General features: G+C 37.2%; 1 protein-coding gene across 1 annotated transcript in view; it reads left to right on the top strand.

Moving 5' to 3' along the window:
• Nucleotides 1-1512: 1512 nt before the first annotated feature.
• PPIL4 (peptidylprolyl isomerase like 4) overlaps nucleotides 1513-20001 on the top strand; it is a 28999-nt gene continuing 10510 nt past the window's right edge. The window contains exons 1-11 of the mRNA XM_016223973.2: nucleotides 1513-1617; nucleotides 4322-4389; nucleotides 4477-4541; nucleotides 4798-4915; nucleotides 5838-5980; nucleotides 6459-6555; nucleotides 7326-7442; nucleotides 11428-11552; nucleotides 13126-13192; nucleotides 15523-15634; nucleotides 17839-17935. Coding sequence (XP_016079459.1) covers nucleotides 1548-1617; nucleotides 4322-4389; nucleotides 4477-4541; nucleotides 4798-4915; nucleotides 5838-5980; nucleotides 6459-6555; nucleotides 7326-7442; nucleotides 11428-11552; nucleotides 13126-13192; nucleotides 15523-15634; nucleotides 17839-17935 — 1079 coding nt within the window. The 5' untranslated portion in view covers nucleotides 1513-1547. The remainder of the gene's footprint in view (nucleotides 1618-4321; nucleotides 4390-4476; nucleotides 4542-4797; nucleotides 4916-5837; nucleotides 5981-6458; nucleotides 6556-7325; nucleotides 7443-11427; nucleotides 11553-13125; nucleotides 13193-15522; nucleotides 15635-17838; nucleotides 17936-20001) is intronic.

Genomic DNA, 20001 nt, shown 5'->3' with positions numbered 1-20001 from the left:
GTATGAAGAACCACCAGCTCATAGCAATGTCATCATTGTAGTAGCCAACATTTATTGTGGTAAATGTGTTAAGTACTTTATGTATATAACGTAAACCTCACAGCAACCTAATGATGATTATAATTTACAATTCCATATTTTATATAAAAATGGAGATTTAGAGAGGTTAAGCTTTTTGCCCTGAGTTACAGAACAGTAAGTGACAGTTTTTTACCCTGGCATTCTGAATTAACACATTTTATTGGATCACAATAACGGTAAAAAAAGAGTAAAAGTCATAATTTATTTGTTTTTATAGAGAGTATTACAAAATATTCCATTCATTGACTTTCTAAAAACACAAACTGGGTTGAGAGAAATGGAAAAACAAAAGTGTGGGAAGTCTTTGCCTCCTTCACCACAACTGGAGCCAGAGGGCCCCCAGGGCCAAGAGGCAGTCCCTGTTCCCTGCTTCCCCAGCTAACTGGGTCCAGAAAGCTGCAAGCTGAAAGCATGAAGAGACATTTGTCTAAGGATGTTAAAAAGCATACTGTAAATTAGTGTCTGAGAAAAATACAATAAATAAAATGTTAATAAGGAATATTATGTAAATAAGATGACAAGAATTTAGGAAATAATTGTCAGAAACTGACAGTGCTGAGATTTTGCCCTGCTTTCAAATTATTAACAGGTTAGCTTGCCAGTTTCATGGATGCTGGTGGAAGAGATGAGACCCCTGGGTGACAATTTATTACTCGCAGTACATCAAGCTGCATGAGTACCAGCATATTTGCATCAGTTCCATTGTTAAACATGAAGTTATTGGAGGTTCTAAATACGAAAGAAAGGGCATAAAGGAGCGTGATCAGCTTATCCACGACAGTTTGGGGAGTAAGCTTTGCATAGAAACCCTCAACAGAGGCCAAAGGTAGTTTGTACGTCTTCTAAGTTAAAGAGTATTGATAAAACCAGTCGAGATTTGGGGCTGAAGCCTACGTTTTTTATCTTGTCGCACTAAGCACCCCACCATCTGGGGCTGTAACAGGGATAGTCTCTGACATAGACACGATTAGACAGGAAAGAACTCCCTGTTAACCATCTTTCAGGGTAGCAAATGGTATGTTTAAGGCCTAAAGTTTTTTATTCAGGGCGACAACATGACACTGACTAGGAAACCCCGAGTAGTCGTCCCAACAAGAACGCGGGAGTAGGTGGCAGCGCGGCGGCCCTTGGCTACGACAGAGGCGGCCAGAGGAGCACGGAAAGGTCGCTCGGAGGGCGCCCCGTTCTTGAGATGGGCACAGAATCCTTTTCAGGGGCCCTTTCGATGGACAGGATTCCGCACCAGGCGCCAAGGGCGTACCGAGATTTTCAAAAGGGCCGCGCGAGGGACGGACCACGGCAACTGCTAGACGGCGGCCACGCGGGTCTTGCAGCGCCGCCCGGAAGGGGGCGTCGCCGCCGAGGGATGACGTCAGACGGCGTCGCGCCGGGGGTGACGCGCGGCGCCGACTTCGGCGAACTGCGCCTGTCACTCCCGGGTTCGCTGCGGCCGGCGAGCGGGCGCCATGGCGGTTCTGCTGGAGACCACTCTGGGCGACGTCGTCATCGACCTGTACACGGAGGAGCGGCCGCGCGGTGAGTCCCGCACGCTCCCCTCGCGCCCGGCTCCACTGTCACTTAGCCGCCAGGTCCCCGACGTGCACGGGTTCGAGCGTCTGGGCTGTGGGACCGGGCTCTTATTCGCGGGCCTTGGTTAGAAAAGTTTTCGTGAGGAGCAGCAGCGCATCTCCCGCACCTGGTGCTGGCCCGTCGGGTGGCGGGTGCTTGTGGTCATTAAGTGCGTGTGTGCGGGTGTGTAGGGGGGCATATGCCGTGCCCACAGAGCTGTAGGGGCTTTCCTGCGCTTTGCTGGTGACAGGGGCACAGCAAAGCTCCGTGGCGTGTAATCTAAGTCTGGGTGAAACGGAGCGTGCGCTCGGCCGCTGAGCGTGGGCATCCCGCCTGGGTGCGGGAAGGGCGGTCGGAGGTGTGCGCGGAGCCTTCGCGGACGCTCATGGACCGCCTGCCAGGCTAGGCTTTGCCGGGCCCTGGGTGGCCACCTTGCCGTGAGCGCCTCACTCTCCACTGGGGGGAATCTGCGCTGCACCCACTTAACTTTTTAAGTGTCGTCGAGGAAGAATGTGTGAGCTTCTGTGGAAACCAGAGGAGGGAGTAATCCTTCCCGGTTGGGGGCGGGGAGAAGAGAAGCGGGCAAAGAATGCGGAACCCTGCAGCTAGCTCTTCAGAGACGAGTGGAGGTGAGGGTCTTCTTTGAATTAGTTTGGCATTTTCTGGAAACCGCGAGTAGGCGGGAGTGGCTTGAAGGGATGGTGTGCGTCATGGAGCGGAGACTGCGGGTCTGGTGGTATAGGGTAGGTCGTGAATGGTTTTGTGCGCCCTACTGATGACCAGCGTTTTTATAGGTTTTAAAACCAGGATTCGAAGCATGGCGGACTTGTTCGAGGCAGCCAATAGGCAGCAGCGTGGAGAATGTATCAGAATAGTGTCAAGCTGGAGGCGGGAGAGGATCCTTTCAATCGGGGTCCCGCCCCCTTGGAGCGCAGAGTTTACCAAAGCGGATGGAACCGGCCACCGTACTTTACAACGAGTGCCTCCTATTACACCTCCCACACTCAGCCATCTCCCCCACCCCGCCACGTATACCCACGCCCATCTCGTCCCGCTGCCTCTACCCCACCTCTCTCTCCACTGTCGTCCTTTTGGCAGACTTCCCGGTTATTCTTTAAATCTCAGGTCATGATCTCTGCTGTGCCTCTCCGTTGCCCCTAAGCAGAGTTAGATCTGTTTCTTTTGCTCTGTCTCAGGTCTTTTATAAATCACACAACGTATTTTGTTGAAGCAGTTATCAGTTGTCCTGGAATTATTTGCAAATCTTGTGTCCTCTAAGAATATAAACTCCAGGAGAGCAAGGACTGTGCCTTAATAATCTATCGCAATATCCTGAGCACCTTGACACTTTGAAGGGTACACACAGAAAGTTCATTATATTGACTAATCCATGTATGTGTGTTGTCTTAGGACTTTTTTTGCAAGTGATAGAAACTCAACTCAAACTGGCTGAAAGAAAATAATTGATTGTCTCAGGTTACTGGAGTAAGCTTGGCTATTCAGGATGGCGGGATCTAGGGGTTTGAAGGATGATGTTATAGGAAATTGTATTTTTCACCTTTTGGTTTTGCTTTCCTTTGAGTGTGTTTGCCACTCTTCATGTGGCGCAGCACCTGGCAAATGAGTGAGCCTCTTTCCCCAGAGATGTGAGGAACTAAATGGGAGATAGAGTTACCCCACCTAATTAACACATAGAACAGACATACATGGGTTCTGCAAAGATACCTTGGAACGTTAAAAACATATTGCCCACCCTGTTTGTATTTTTTGTAAGCATGTGATTGGATGTCTACTTATATGTATAACTACTTATCAATCCATAGTAAACATATCCAGATTTATTTTCCTTCCTCCTATCCCTTCTTTTTCCTGCCTTTTTAACTTTTTATTATAGAAAACTTAAGACATGTACAGAAGCAGAATCATGTAAATGAACCCTCATGTGCAGATGACCAGCTTCATTTAACAGTTGTCAATACATAACCAATATTGTTTCATTTATACCTCCACCTCCACTGGATTTTTTATAATAAATCCTTAATATGGAATTTATTTAATCTGTAATTACTTCAATTTGTATCTTAAGAGGTTCTTTTCAAAAAAGACTACATAACCGCAAATCATCACATCTGAAAAAATCAGCAAATTTCCTTAGTATCCTTCAGATTTTCCTGAAGTCTCATAAACATTTAAAAAATATTTGGTAATTTAAATTAGGATCCAAACAAGGGCCATATGGAATTATATTGTTTGATATATCTCTTAAATCTCTTAATCTATAGGTTCTCCTCCCTTTTTAAAAATTAAGACTTTTTTAGAGCAGTTTAAGGTTTGTAGCAAAACTGAGGGGAAGATACGGAGATTTCCCATATACCCTCTGGCCCCACACATGCATCGCCTCCCCTAATTGTCAGGGTTCCCCACCAGAGTCGTACATCTTTTATACATTTATTTGTACCAGGTAGCATTATACATGTTGTACATGCTGTTCTCTGCCAATCCAGTTCTTTTAAAAGCCTCCACAAGGTCTTCTAATTTCTCTAGCTAGAAACAATCTCTCTTTGAACTCTTGTGGCATTTAATCATTTTGCTACTTAAGTGGCAGAAATGGTATTTTCAGATCTGGCCAGTGTTGTAAATAAATTTTTTTCTCTTATTTTTTTTTCTTCAGCCTGCTTGAATTTCCTGAAGCTGTGCAAAATAAAATATTACAATTATTGCCTTATTCACAATGTACAGGTGAGTTGGTGGATATTAGTCATGTCCTTTGTTATTGGATCCATCTAGCAAATTCTGTGAATTAATAGAGTATCCAATATATTATAGAGGGATTTCATCATACAAACTGGTGATCCTACAGGGACTGGCCGTGGAGGAGAGTCTGTTTTTGGGTAAGTTCTTTTATTTTTAAATGAGTAAAAATAGAATTGCCTCTTTACAGTGTTAAGCATATTTCAATCTGCATTTTAAATATGGCTCAAATTGGAGTTTTTCCAAGTTCCCTGAGTGTCTGTAGCATGAGAGGAATATTTTGAATCATACTGGTATTTCTGTAAAGAAATGGTAACATAATGGTATGTTACTAGTACTTCTATATTTCATGTTGAGAATACTTATGTTTCATTACCTTATCGTATATATTTTCAGTCAGCTGTACGGTGATCAAGCAAGGTTTTTCGATGCAGAAAAAGTGCCAAGAATTAAGCACAAGAAGAAAGGCTCTGTGTCCATGGTGAATAATGGCAGTGACCAGCATGGATCCCAGGTTAGGAAGTGGGTGGGAAGACAAAGTTATCTTTTAGAATTATCCAGGAAGGAGAACGTTTCAATCAAAGATATTTGTTAAAAGGAAAAATATTATACTCTTTCTTCTATGTAACAAAAACTACATGACATCACTTTTAAAAAAAGAAAAATATTTTGTTGTTCTAAATGTAAGGCATGTCCCAAGTGTCATGTGATCTTACTCATGTGTGGCATCTAATGAACAAAATAAATCTGAATAAAATAGATCCAGAGACACAGAAGCATGGAACAGACTGATAAATCTCAGAGGGAAGGGGGTTGAGGGTGGGGGGGTGGGGAGAGATTAACATAAGAATTTATGTGCATAACCCATGGACACAGGCAATAGTGTAGAGAAAGCCTGGGGGGACCAATGGGGAAAAAGGGGGACATTTGTAATACTTTCAACGATAAAGATAAATTTAAAAAAAGAATAAATGTAAGGCATGCCCATTGTGAATAATCTAGAAAACATTGAGAAGTACAAAGAAGAAAATAACATTACCCCCAATCCCACCATTCATGGATCATCACTGTTCACATTGTGGCCTGTTTCCTTTCTGCATTTATTACTTATTTCAAAACAGGCCATGTTGAGCACTTTTCATTCATTGTCTGGTTGAAACCCCATTTGGGGTAGATGTTTTTTTTCCTCACAGTTTACATGTAAAGAAACTGAGCGTTGCTTCATCCAACTATCTTAAACAATCAGGGGAACATTTGTGTATGTGTTGACATTTTATGTATAAATTTGTACTTTTTTCTTAGTACTAGTAACAAGTGAGTAAGATTCCATGCAGTTAATGTAGAATCTTACTTTGTGTATTTTTTGTCAGTCTGTAACTAATTTCAGTTTGAATTGTATATATCTATGTATTTGTGTTCTGCGTTTTTCTTTATAGTTTCTTATTACTACAGGAGATAATCTAGATTACCTTGATGGTGTTCATACAGTGTTTGGTGAGGTGACAGAAGGCATGGACATAATTAAGAAAATCAATGAGACCTTTGTTGACAAGGATTTTGTACCATATCAAGATATCAGGTATGGTTACAATTTACTACCTGAATGTACTGGAATATTTTAATACTGTAGTGTTTGACATGGTAGTGGTGATGGCATATGTAAAACTGTTTTTTGGATACTTCTAAAAGTATCTTGGATACTTCCAAGACTAAGATTCTTTGTTTTTACACTTTTATGTTTTTACACTTGTACTAATTATTTATAATTGCTTATGTTGGAAGGAATTATTAAGCCTTTAATTTAGTATTTTTAAAAGTGCAGATTATTGAGAACTATGGCAAAAGTACTAAGAATCAGACAGAGTAATAAGTATAATATCAATCAAAAACAGTAACAGTAATTGTGACAGTGTACTCTAGTAACATCCTTGTGCAACAAAATTTAGGAGCTTATGGTTATTTGGCTGTAGGGATACATAAGACATTTGTTATAACATTTAAAACGTAGATTCTGAAACAATGTAAATGTAACATTTGACATGGATTTATTTTGTAAGGATTAATCATACAGTGATTTTAGATGATCCATTTGATGACCCTCCGGATTTATTAATTCCTGATCGATCACCAGAGCCTACTAGGGAACAACTAGATGTAAGTTGAGTCTTCTTGTGACAGAACATACATGCGTATTAATGCTCTGCATCGCTTTTACTTTTAGTCTATTAAAATTTATTTTTTCAGAATCACTATCTTGCTTGAGCACTTTAGGATAAGTTTAGAGTGCTTTTTATTTTCTATGGATATATTCCTTTTTCTAGCTATTTCCCATCTTAATATCTTTTCTTCAATTTGTGTTTTACCAGAAGAGCCTTAGCTCTGGAAGTTTATATGATTACTTTGGGAAAATGTTTTTCTGTCTCCTAAATCTAAAATTTTAAGAATTTTAGACTAAATTAAACTATCATCTTTTAAGGGAATTTTTCAGCTGGGGGTACTCTGAAGCCAGGCTAGAACCCAGAAATTTCTGTGGAATAATGCAGACTTTTTCCTCAGATATTTTAAAGCATAAATATCTGCTCATGAGACTTCCTTAAAGCCAGATTTATCTTTGTAATTAGGTTTGGTGCTTAATTTCTAAGATCATTTATCTTCTGCATTCAACACTTGGTTAGAAACTTTTTAAATAGTTTCTATATAAGTGTTTATTTTGATTTAACAATAAATTAGAAGACTAGTCTGGCTAATATTCTACAATTAATTTAAATCAATTTTCAGAGGTAAGTTTCACATATGTGAAACATGTGAAGGTATTCTATTCTAACACGTTTGGTGGAACTAAGAATAAAGCACAGTGTCCCATACTTTTCAGATTTTTCTGTTTTTTAAATACTGTATATACATGAGTAACTTCTGCCTTACAGAGTGGTCGAATCGGAGCAGATGAGGAAATTGATGATTTCAAAGGAAGATCAGCTGAAGAAGTAGAAGAAATAAAAGCAGAAAAAGAGGCCAAAACTCAAGCTATTTTATTAGAAATGGTAATTAATTCTCTTTGTTCAAATAGTTGTTCGCAATATATTGAATACATACTTACTATTAGTTTATCTATTTCTGGCTTTTTGATAGTCTTAAAATATAAAAATTTAGCTAAGTGTTTTTTTTTTCTGGATTAAATTTTGTTTGACATAATAACACGTAAAAGTAAACAAGTTTGATTCCACTATTAATATATTGCCCAGTGCCTTTTTTAAAACATGGGGAATGGATATCTAGCCTACAAATATTTAGTGGATTTCAGTTGTCATACTCATCATTTTTAAAGAATGTTTCTTGGACTCAATTTTATGCATAATTATGAGTAATTTCTTTGTACAACTCAAGTATTGAAATTAAATCGTAGAATAGCAGCTACAGGACAGAATAAGCCGGGGTAGAACTGAGTGCCTACAACATGCTCCTCCTCTGTATCACTAACAGTTTGGAGTCGTTTGGGGAACAGTCATTCAGTAGATGATTAGTTGACCTGCTGGGCATTTTTCCCATTTCTTATTTTTGTGGACTAGGTATACCTTTTAGGTCATCAATAAATATTTGAATGGATGGATGGATGATAATTAAGTTTTATTATTATTTTATATAGTGGAGTTTTCAGAATCATAGCCTGTTTTGTTTGTTTGTTTGTTTGGTCTTAATCCTTACCCAAGAATATTTTTTATTAATTTTTAGAGAGAGAGAGTGAGAGAGAGAAACATCAATGTGAGACAAACATCGATTGGTTGCCTCCGGTACTCGCCCTGACCGGGGATCGAACCTGAAACCTTTAGGTGCATCTGATGACACTCCAGCCAACTAAGCCACCCGGCCAGGGCTCACAGTCTGTTTAAATTCATATTAGCATAACCAGTCTGAAGGAATAAATGTTAGACTATAGTTCAGTAATACTTTACTGAATTTAAAAAAAATTGAAAATATGCATTTTATTTATTTTTAAATATATCTTCATTGATTTCAGAGAGAGGAAAGGAGAGGGAGAGAGAGAGAGATAGAGTCATTGATCGGCTGCCTCCTGCACGCCCCTGACTGGGGATCTAGCCCGCAACCTGGGCATGTGCCCTGACGGAATCGAACCCCTATCGCCTGGATCCTCGGTCGATGCTCAGCTGCTGAGCCATACCTGGCCAGGCGAAAATACATATTTTAATGAGCACGCTGTGTATCAGAGAACATTGACCCAGAACAATCCACACCAAAACAAATTATAAGAAAGTTACTGGACTTAAAAGAAAAATCCTTTGAGCAACAACTGGGCAGCAAGAGTGAGTGGCGTACAAGGGAAAGAATATTAGATTATCATCAGAGTTTTCCACAACAAAAATATAAAAAGTTCATGCCTGAAGAAAATGGGTTAATGTGTTTTTAAAAGTTTTTATTTGCAGATAATTTTAAATTTATGGAAAACTTAAAAAAATAGTACAGAGAGCTTCTATATACCTTTTACCCCAACTTACCAGTTTTTAATTTTGCCACATCTTGATCATTCTTTTTCCTCTCGCTCTCCTCTCTCTCCTCTCGTTCCTTCTGCCCTCCTTCCCTGTCTTACCTGATTATACATGTACATGCACTTACTATTTTGTCTGGACCATTTGAAATTAAATTGCAAACATCATTCCTCTTTACCGCCTGCATCATTATGTATTTCCTAAGAGCAACAGTATTTACTTACAATTATTGAAATCAGGAAATTAAAAATCATAGAAATTGCAGTTCATACTCCAATTTTGTCAGTTACTTCTATAATATCCTTTATAGCCCCCCCACCCCCAGCCCACTCTAGAATCCAGCTTTGCAGGCCTGTCAAACCCAGAAGGGTGATGCATATCTGTGTGTTTAATGGGGTGCATCAGTGGAAAAACAAAGATTTGCCTTTGTGGAACTTATATATTAGTGTATAACACATTATTAACTAAAGTCCATAATTTATATTAGGATTAACTCTCTGTGTTGTACATTCTATGGATTCTATCAGATGCCATGTATCCACCATTCCAGTATCACACAGAATAGTTTCATTACTCCCCAGATCATCTGTGTTCCGCTTCTTCATTCCTGCCTCCCTGCAACCCTTGGCCTCCACCGATCTTTTTTTACTGTCTGCATAGCTTTTGCCTTTTTCAGAATGTCATACAATTGGAATCATTTCAGACGGGCTTCTTTCGTTTAGCAGTATGCATTTAAGGTTCTTCCATGTCTTTGGGTGGCTTGATAACTCATTTCTTTTTATTGTTATATAGCATTCTATCTCTTTTGATTGTTAAGTAATGTACCACAGTTTGTTTATCCATTCACCTATTAAAATACTGGTTGCTTCTAAGTTTTGGCAAGTCTGAATAAATCTACATTTGTGTGTAGATTTTTGTGTGGACATAAGTTTTTAACTCATTTGGATAAATACCTAGGAGCACAATTGCTGGATTGTATGGTGTAGCTTTGTAGGAAACTGCCAACTTGTCTTCCAAAGTGGCTGTACCATTTTGTATTCCTGTTAGCAATGAATGAGAGTTCCTGTTGCTCTACAGTCATCCTTTCCAGCATGTGGTGGTGTCAGTGTTTTGGATTTTAACCATACTAACAGATGATCCTGTCTCCTTTTTGGCCTTACTGTTAAAAGGTTTCATCTTCCATTTTCTAAGAACATTAGTTTCTCTTACTTCATTTGTGCGTAATATAATGATGATTCAACCAGTGTTTTGAACTTCGTAACTGTTAAGAGTATTTTAAATTTCCTTGTTATCTTTGACAAGTAGTCTAGTGAGTTCTTTTCTAACTCACTACTTTATTTTGCTTCAGTGAGACGTGGTATTTCTGCCATTGTAGGTGCCTTTGGGGGATTTTACTGATTTGCTCTGCCCCATATGTGCTGTGATACTTCTTATTGGGCATAGATTATTGTTGTCTTTGAGAGGCTTCAGAAACACTGAGCAGATCTTACTACCATTGTTTCTTTTTCTGATTTTCAAGATTTCTTTTTGTTTTAGCATGTCTATTGAAGAGGAGATACTTTATATGATAATCTTATCAGAAATCATCTCTGAGAATTTTTGAATAAAGGAATATCGTTTTTCCCCGACTAAAGGCCATGGGAAATACAGCTTTCCCACAATGAAACCAACACCATCGTGGCTTTCTCTCACTGTTCCCCTCACTGCTTCTTCATAGGAAGTGGTATGCTCTACTCAGGGCAGTGGTTTCCTGAAGTTGACTTCAGTGTGACTGAAGGAGAAGATGATAGTGAGCGTGAGATGATAGTGAAGGTGAGAATAAAAAGCTAGAGACACTATCCAGGAATTGTCGCTGTTCCATAGTGAACACTAATGTGGAAAGAATTGGTCATAACTAATAGCAGAAGGCTAAATTCAGTAAGATAATATTTTTCAAAAGTTTAAAAACAAGCAAAACTAAATAATATATTGCTTAGGAGTACATACTTACCTGGTAAAACTCTAAAGATGTGCAAGGGGATGGTCAAAAAGGAAAACCAAGAAGCAGGATATTCATTATTTCTGATGAGAAAGGCATAGGATAATGGGATTAGGATATTTTAGTTCTTAAGATAGTTGTCATCATGGCTGTTTTTTATTTTTATGCTTCGTAACTTAGATATACTTGACATAAATTCTGTTTTTAATATATCAAATAGGAAAAAAGAAAAAGTGAAGAGAAAACCCCAGGTAAACTTGGGTTCAAATCCTAACTCAGTTGCTTATTACAGTGTGGCTTTGGGCAAGTTAGTTATTTAACCTTTTTGAATTTCACTTTCACAAAGTGGATTATTGTTTTAAGCATTCTTTTAAGAATTGTCAGTAATGAATTTTGAGGTCTTATTTAGATGTCTTTTCCTGAGCCTGCAGTTTATAATGTAAATTTAGATGTTTTAGGGAAATCAGCATTTTGATTTGGATAGGGTATTTAGAATGGAAACTAAATAAAGGAATTGGTTTATATTTTTGTTTGCTTGTAATTTAGGTAGGAGACCTACCTGATGCAGATATTAAACCTCCGGAAAATGTGCTGTTTGTGTGTAAATTGAATCCAGTCACCACAGATGAGGATCTGGAGATAATATTCTCAAGATTTGGGCCAATAAGAAGGTAATCTCTAGAATTAGTGAAAGAATTTGGGAAAACTAGGTATTAATTTGTGGTTTTCTAATGACATATTTCTTTTTTATTTTAATCCTTACCCGAGGATATTTTTTCCATTGCTTTTCAGAGAGAGTTGAATGGAGAGAGAGAAACATCGATGTGAGAGACACATCGATCAGTTGCCAAAGAGAAGTATTTTATAATTAATTAAAAAGTATTATTTTATGGCCCTGGCCAGGTGGCTCAGTTGGTTGGAGCATCATCTTGTACACTCAAATGTTGTGGGTTCGATCCCCAATCTGTCAGGGCGTATACAGGAGGCAGTGGATCGATGTTTCTCTCTCACATCACTGGCTCTCTCTACCCCCCTTTTCTCTCTCTAAAATCAACTTTTTTTTTTTTTTAAATATATCTTTATTGATTTCAGAGAGAGGAAAGGAGAGGGAGAGAGAGAGACAGAAACATCAATGATGAGAGAGTCATTGATTGGCTGCAGCCCGCAACCCGAGCATGTGCCCTGACCGGGAATCGAACCCTGATCGCCTGGATCCTAGGTCGACGCCCAACTGCTGAGCCACGCCCGGCCGGGCTCTCTAAAATCAACTTTTCAAAAAAGTATTATTTTATGTTTAGAATTTCATTTCATTTCATGTGTTTTTTATTTCCCTTGAAACCATTCTTGATTTTTCCTGTTAAAAGAAAAATCTTTCTGTAAAAGACTACCCAACTTTATTTCTTCACCCACTTACAATATATCATATTTATAAAAAATATTCCTATACCGCTTTTATTTTTCAATTTTAGACATTATATGCTGACTTCCTGCTAAGGAAGATAAGGATTTTACCTCTATTACTAACCTCCCATGTTCATTCTTTTCTCCTCCTGCTTTGGTTAGGTCATAACTTTGGTTATGTCGTTCAATATTTACATTTTAATGTATATGCAAATATTGTAGCAGCTGAACCATTTATTGTAATGTGATTACTTTTCCTTTTCTAACAGTGTTTTGTTTTCCTGTTTCATATAACGTAACATGAGTCTTAGGATATGTCAAGAAATGGTCAAGCCTGGTGGTTTCAGCTCCACCTTATTGGCTTTTTCACTTGGTTGTTAAGATGGATTAGTTCTGTAGAATAGCAGCTCTACTTGTGGGGTTAAATTTGAGTCTGGCTTATATTAAAATTCAGAAACTCCAAAGCATAAACTTACTAAATGTATACTATATGTGTGGGAACGTGCATACATTATCCTAACAGTAACATTAGATATTTTATCATTTATGTACATTTGGGGACTAGAATTTTGATTTAAAAAAATTTTAGCAGTAGTTTACTTTTGCCACAGGAAAATTGAACAATAAATAAACTAAACAATAAATATTATTTATTTTTCCTTCAGTGCTTTGGGAATTTAGGACTGTAGGCCTATATGGGGCATTTAGAGTAGAATTAGATAATGTGATTTCTAGACTGGTGAACTATTTTTTGAAAAAAACTTATAATTTTTGAGTGTATATTTCAGAAAACACGTGAATGCTTTTTTTTTTTTAAGTCACTTTTTCCAAACTTTCTTTCAGTTGTGAAGTTATTCGAGATTGGAAGACAGGAGAATCCCTCTGTTATGCTTTTATTGAATTTGAAAAGGTAGGTCAAAATATAGATCTATTAAGTTTGGTGTGGGTTTTTTGGTTCCTATAAGATTTTAAAATGAAAATTATAGAACTTTTTCTAGTCTTTAACATTAGAAAATTACTGTACCCTTTCTTTAGGCACCAAAGAAAAATAACTATTATATTCAAAATAGGTGATAAATTCAACATCTGTTAATGTTAATATGTACCTTTACATTATGTTCAGGAGCAGTCTGTATTCATGAATCTTTAAAACTTTTAAAGTTTTAGGTAAAGTCCTTCACATTCTGTAAATGATTTTTCAATGTTATTTAGGTAGATATATATATATATAATAAAGAGAACTGGACTGGATGTTAATTTTTAGATATTAATCCGAGCTTTGTCACTGACCAGCTGTTATATGACACTTGGCAGTTTAGAACTCTTCTTTCTAAGTGTTAACTTCCTTATAAATAAAACTTGAGTATTAGGTTAGATATGGTGCCTTCTAGGTCTAAAATAATAATGATAACTTATGTTACTCAAATAACTTTCTTTAAGCCAGGCATTATGCTACTTGACATGCATTTAATCTTCACAGCTCTATGAGATAGGTACTGTCCACCTTTTCCAAATAAGTAAACTGAGACACATAATGGTAACGTGACTTATTCAAAATCATGTCATACCTGGGATGTGAACTTACATGTCTGAACTCATGTAAGTTCACATTGCTTTTTGCCACTGTGCTAGGTTATACTATTTCTTGATGCAGCTTTGGACTGATGTGTGTCTAATAGTAGGTCATTCTAAGTTATAGTTATTCCAAAGCAGTTATTAAACTCCTGTTATATTACATGTGATAAGTCCTAGGACTACAAGATGAATAATGGAAAGTTGAGAGACAGACACCTAACCAATTTTACACAGATACTGTCAGGTGTACCAGAAATGGTATCTACAAGGTACATTGGTGCTAGCAGAAAGGAGATCTCTGCCTTTGGTTTGCTATGAATACTTCTTATAGACCTGACAATGTCATTCCATCATTGATGCTATAGTATATATTACTTATTTGCTCACAAATAGAATTTCATTTCATTTATAGCACATAGACTATTGCCTGCCTATGTTTCTCAGTCTTCTGCAGGTATACTATTTTCCATGAATATATAGTTCAGTTCAACTTTATAGACTGTGCATTGTTTATCAAGATTCAGCATTTCAGTTTTTGAGGTGGATCTTTTGTGACCTTTATCATTTCTTGAAAATCAGATTAAACTGCATCATTCTGCTTCATAATTCTCACGGCCAGTAGGCTCTTTGTAAGTGTTCATTTAATTTACAGCAAGTTCTGTATGTTTTGGATAATCTGATCTCAACAGTATTTAAACTGGAGAGTGAAATACATACATAAAATGTATAGCTCATGAGCATACAGCTTGATGAGTTACTATAGTTAATACACCCATGTGTACAGTCACCCAGGCCAAGAAATAAAACATTAGCAGAAAAAAGTTATCAGGATCCCAGAAGCCCTCTTTGTGTCCCCTTCCGGTAACTTCCCCATCACTGCTACTTCTGACATCGTAGATTGATTTTGTCTAATTTTAAACTTGATATAAATGTCAACATGTGTGTGTATTTTTGTATTTAGCTTCATTTGCTCAGTGTTACATTTGTAATATTTATGTATGTTACTGCATGTAGCTTCTGTTAACTTTTTGGTTAATTTTCATTGACATGGTATTTCATTGTAATAATTCTGTGTGTGTGTGTGTGCGCGCGCGCGCACGATTAAATTATATAATACTCCTCTGGGTCAGCATTTATAATCTATCACAAAAATATTTCTTCATTGAGACAAATGAATAGTCATCCTAAGTGGGATAACTTAAGGCCATGGCCTCCCATTAGGTCAGGTTTTGCTGTCAAGTGGATTTTATTACCAAATTTTTTAAAACTTAATTTTCAGGGTATTTATGGGTTTTGACTAAAAGGGATTGTGGACTTGTATAAGATAATTGGTAAGTATATACATATGTCCATTACAGTCAGATTGCCTGGGTTCAAATCTTGGCCTCACCCTTACCAACTGTGTGACCTTTGGCAACTTCTGTACCTTTCTGAACTTCTCTTTTCCCTTTGAGAAAGTGTAAGATAAAAATAGATAGTACCTCCTACAGTTGTTATCAGAGTTAATTGAGGTAAGAGATGCAAAGCATTTAATAGCATTTGGTGCGTAGTAAGCACTCAAATCTTCGTTTTAGTAACAACAGACATTTTATATTTTCAGTATTCTAGCTGCAGAAATCTTTTTTTCATAAAGATTTATGCTTAAGTTTTTATAACTATTTTCAGGAAGAAGATTGTGAGAAAGCATTCTTCAAAATGGACAATGTACTTATAGATGACAGAAGAATACATGTGGATTTTAGCCAGTCTGTTGCAAAGGTTAAATGGAAAGGAAAAGGTATATTAGTTTATTTCTTTATTTTTCTGTTCTGCTTCCCATGCTGTGTGTGTGCGCTTCTACGTGCACGTGTATCTTCTTTGATTTAGTGCTGTTAATTAGGAGAAATGCTCTTTGATAGACCTCCTGCCATATGTGGTTTTATATCACTGCTATTTAGAATCTAAGATAGAGGGGTGCATGTGTATGAATGTGTATATGTGTATTTTAAACTGATGATTAATATATTTTCTATTTAAAAAAATATTTTTCTTCTATGTTTGACTATATTATAAATTACTTATAATTACCCACTGCAGACATGACATTTTTCCAAAGTAATTATTATGACATTTGTGGTGGTTTGGTTCTTCTAGATGCAAAACTCTTACTATATCTTGCCTAAAGTTTGTTTGTTTTAGTTATATGGTCCAAAATTGAAAATGTCCATGAAAATGTGGTGGAAAAAGTCTTTCTTCTACTCCTGCCCCTCATCTACCCAGTTTCCTTTTCCAGAGGTAACCAATGTTACCTGTTTCTTTTATAACCTTCCATGTACATTCTTTGAATATACATACATATATATACTTATTTTAAATTTAGAATTTCATTTCATGTCTTTCCCTTTATACATTTTATATACATAGTTTTATATATATATAATTTTCTCCTTTAAAACAGAAAAAATATATTTTCTCTCTATATATTGTTTTCTCTTTTAGGAGAGGAAAACACATATGTTGCAGGCTACTTGTACTGTTTCTGTACCATGTCTTTCATTTAACAATGTATCTAAGAGATCAGTTCATATAAAATGGCAACTTACTCCTTTCAGTCACTGCAGCAGTGTCCTGTCGATGTATGTCTTATAATTTACTGAACCAGTCCTATTAATGGGCAGTCAAGTTCTTAATCTTATTCTGTTATGTACTTTCTATTATCCCTCTACATAAATATGTACCACATTCCACATGTGTCTGTATGTGTATCTATGTATGTCAAATAAATTTGGCACGTCAGACTTTAGGTTGGATTTGTGGTATGCTGAAATTACATGGAGTTTTGATTTTTGATGTAGTGTTTTTAAAAGATTTCATTTTGACAAGTGGATAAAAAAGTTGTACATATAAAAGATTTCACTTTGGCAGTAATTTACCATGTAATGCTAGCTTTCACTAGGAAATCTCGGATTACTTTCTTCTCTATAACACCTTTTTCTTTATTTCCCATGATTTTTTTTTTTTTTATAAGAAAGAAATAGATAGTACTGGGACTATCTTTGGAGTGATGTGCTGGGAGTGATGTGCTGAATTGTTTGGTAGGTTGTGTTACCTTATGGGAGTTCGAGAAGGGTGAAATTATTAATGACGAATAGGCAAGGCAGACCCGATGGAAGCCATGCTCTCCATGGTAGGAGAGAGTGACTTGGATTGGGGTTCCCTGTACTGTTCGTTTCTTCCATGAATTCCATGAAGCCTTCCTACTACTAGAATACATGACTAGATTTTGACACTCCCATCTATTTTGAGTGATTTGTGAAAACTAAATTGAGTCACGAAGATGATGTGCTTTTTGCAGCTGTGTGAACAAAAAAATCAAATTAGTATATTCAAGTCCTGTTTTTCTGAAGGGGATTATTGTTGATTTCAGTTTTGACTCTCAGGAGGAATAGAGGTGCTCTTAAAGCAAAATTTCAAAGCAGAGACACCAACCCTCTCATCTCGCATCTCTTAGCAAACTTCTACACACGTCCTGCTGTCCCCTACCTGCTTGGTGCTCTGTTGAGATTTGAAGGCAGAGTCTCTTTTGACAGATGACAGGTCTTTAAAGCCTCACTTCTTCCAAACTTGTAAGCCTCTCAGTCTCAGACTTAAGTCCCAGACCCTTAGCTTCCTTTGGACCTAATGTTCTCATGGACAATAGTGGCTTTACTTAAACCCTACATTATTTTCCAGCGAATGTATGTGCTATGTCATTTAGGATTTGAACGTACGGTGTTGTAATGCTCACATATTTCATTAGATGGCAGCATATGGCTACCAGTTAAAATAGTATGAGAGTGAATTATTATGATTCTTTTGTTCTCTTTTCAGTCTTTTTCTATCCCCTGATATATATGCCACTTGTAAAATAGCTCTTATATGTTATACTTCTTCTATAGTAGTTTCTGTTCTTGATTAATTAGGGGATTTTTCTTATTAAGTTTTTTCTTTTTTTTAATAAAGGTGGAAAATATACCAAGAGTGATTTCAAGGAGTATGAAAAAGAACAGGATAAACCATCTAATTTGGTCCTGAAAGATAAAGTAAAGCCCAAACAGGAGTATCCTTCATAAGAAGCAGCAGTCAGTATGTGCTGACCATACACTCTGAATACTGTGTGATATGTTACAAAAAGTCATAAAGGCTGTAGAAAAAGTCCCTGGAGCCAGATGGTTTGTGAGGTCATTTAGTTTACATTTATCTCTTTTCACTGTCTTATATATACTTTGCTTTTTCAGTATATTCTCTTGTATATGGAGAAACTTCGGGTTGAAATAAATCTTTAGCCTACTTTTCCCTCCCTACTCTTAGATTAAAGTTAACACTTATTCTCAGAAGATCTTCAGGTAAGATTCGTATTTTCTGTATATAACTGTAGTGTTTTAAATTCCTCATAGTCAGAAATTTCCTCATTATAGCTAAGCTAAGTCCTCTGTGCTAACCTTCCTCGTATGTTTAGCTTTGGAGATGGTGAGTGTGTAGACAACAAAATCCTGTTGTTCTTTTATATAATTAGGTTGCTGCTTTTATATAATTAGGTTGGGCTTTTGTTGTGTGCAAGAGTTGACTTTTATAGGATTAAAGAAATCCGTTGACTTGACCATTTTATTTCAGTTTTTCCAAGTTTTGGGTTGAGACAAGAAGCAATGAAACATACTGTTCATATTATGTCATTTTAATTTTTTCATTGATGTTCTCATTATAAATCTATCACTTCATACATTGCAAAGCTTATTTCTTTTGTGATTCTTTCTGTAAATGGTTTCTTTGTTTTCTAGTTTCTGTTGGTGTTTTAGGGATTCTCTTTTCCTGTACTGTATATGGGACATTTCTTTTCCAAGTTGCCATCAAGGAAAGATGAATATCGGTTGACTTGATATGTACTCATTTTTAAAACTGTGTTGATGGTCTGCAGTACATTGTAAGTAAGGGTTGGAGCTGGGTAAAGTCTGCAGTATACTGACATCAACATGAGGCGAGGCTTTCACTTGCAAACAGACCAAACAGTAAGCTAAGATTTAGTCTGAAAAGATGAACATTAGAGGGGATATGATTGAAATCTCAAAATCATAAAAGGTATGGACGGAATACACTTGAGATTTATTTATCAAATCTTTAAAATTAATGACAATTTATTTTAGGATAACTGCAGCTTGAAGAAGGGGAGTGTGTAGGACAAATAAAAGGAAGCACAGTTGTAGAGTATAAAGTAGGGGGCGTCTTTCTCCCAGAGAACTCTTTCAGTCTGAGAAGAAAGTTTGTAGTATCACAGTATTTTAGGTTCCAGGTGATGGATTACTAAGAGTGAAGAGAAGAAACTAGGCATGTTTGAGAATAAATCTCCTGCCAGTCCTGCCCAGTAGGACTTCCTGCAGTGATGGAAATCTGTATCCCCACTATCTCATGTAATTGCTAACCACATGGTTATTGGGCATGGATGGACTGAGGAACTGAATTTAAAATCTTGTTTAATTTTAATTAATTTAAATTTAAACAATCACATGTAGCTAACAATGAACAGTGCCTGCTTTAGTCTTTTGACGTTTGATGGAGAAGGCAGACATGTCCTGGTATAAACCACTGCTAATTATCCTCAATCAGAATATTGAACAAAAAAAAGGAAATTCATGAGTCTGACCTATTTCCTATTCTGTTGCTAAAAAATGCTGGCTGTGACCCACTAAATGGATTTTGTACTGCATTGCTGGATCATGATCAGCATTTTGAAAAACACCTCTCTCAAGCCTGGGAGAAGCATGTGCAAAGCAGCACACCAAGGCGAAACCACAGGCAGGGGCTACTGAATTCGTATTTGAAAAAGGAGGTCCAGAAGGTACTCTGGAAACAGTGTGTAGGGCCTGACTTCGTATGAAGGAGAAAAGAGGTTAGTGACAATAGAGGAAATAGGACGGTACAGGCTGACTGGCTGTCTCTAGCCATCCTATGAAAAGTGGAAAGGTGCCGTGGTTTTCTGGTTAGTCTTAGGTAGAAGTGAGTCATCCCTGAGGACCGCTTAGACTGTGGTGTTGTGAAAGCAGATGGGAAACTGGTCCTCAGGGAAGTGTATCTGCCATTGCTCTGGTCCCACATGCCGCTGAAATAGCCCTTAGTGTTGGGCTTCCTCAT

Source organism: Miniopterus natalensis, chromosome 5 (genome assembly GCF_054644295.1).
Source record: "Miniopterus natalensis isolate mMinNat1 chromosome 5, mMinNat1.hap1, whole genome shotgun sequence".
Lineage (NCBI taxonomy): Eukaryota > Metazoa > Chordata > Mammalia > Chiroptera > Miniopteridae > Miniopterus > Miniopterus natalensis.
Note: the sequence above shows the minus strand (reverse complement) of the source record. Positions and strands in the feature narration are given on the sequence as shown.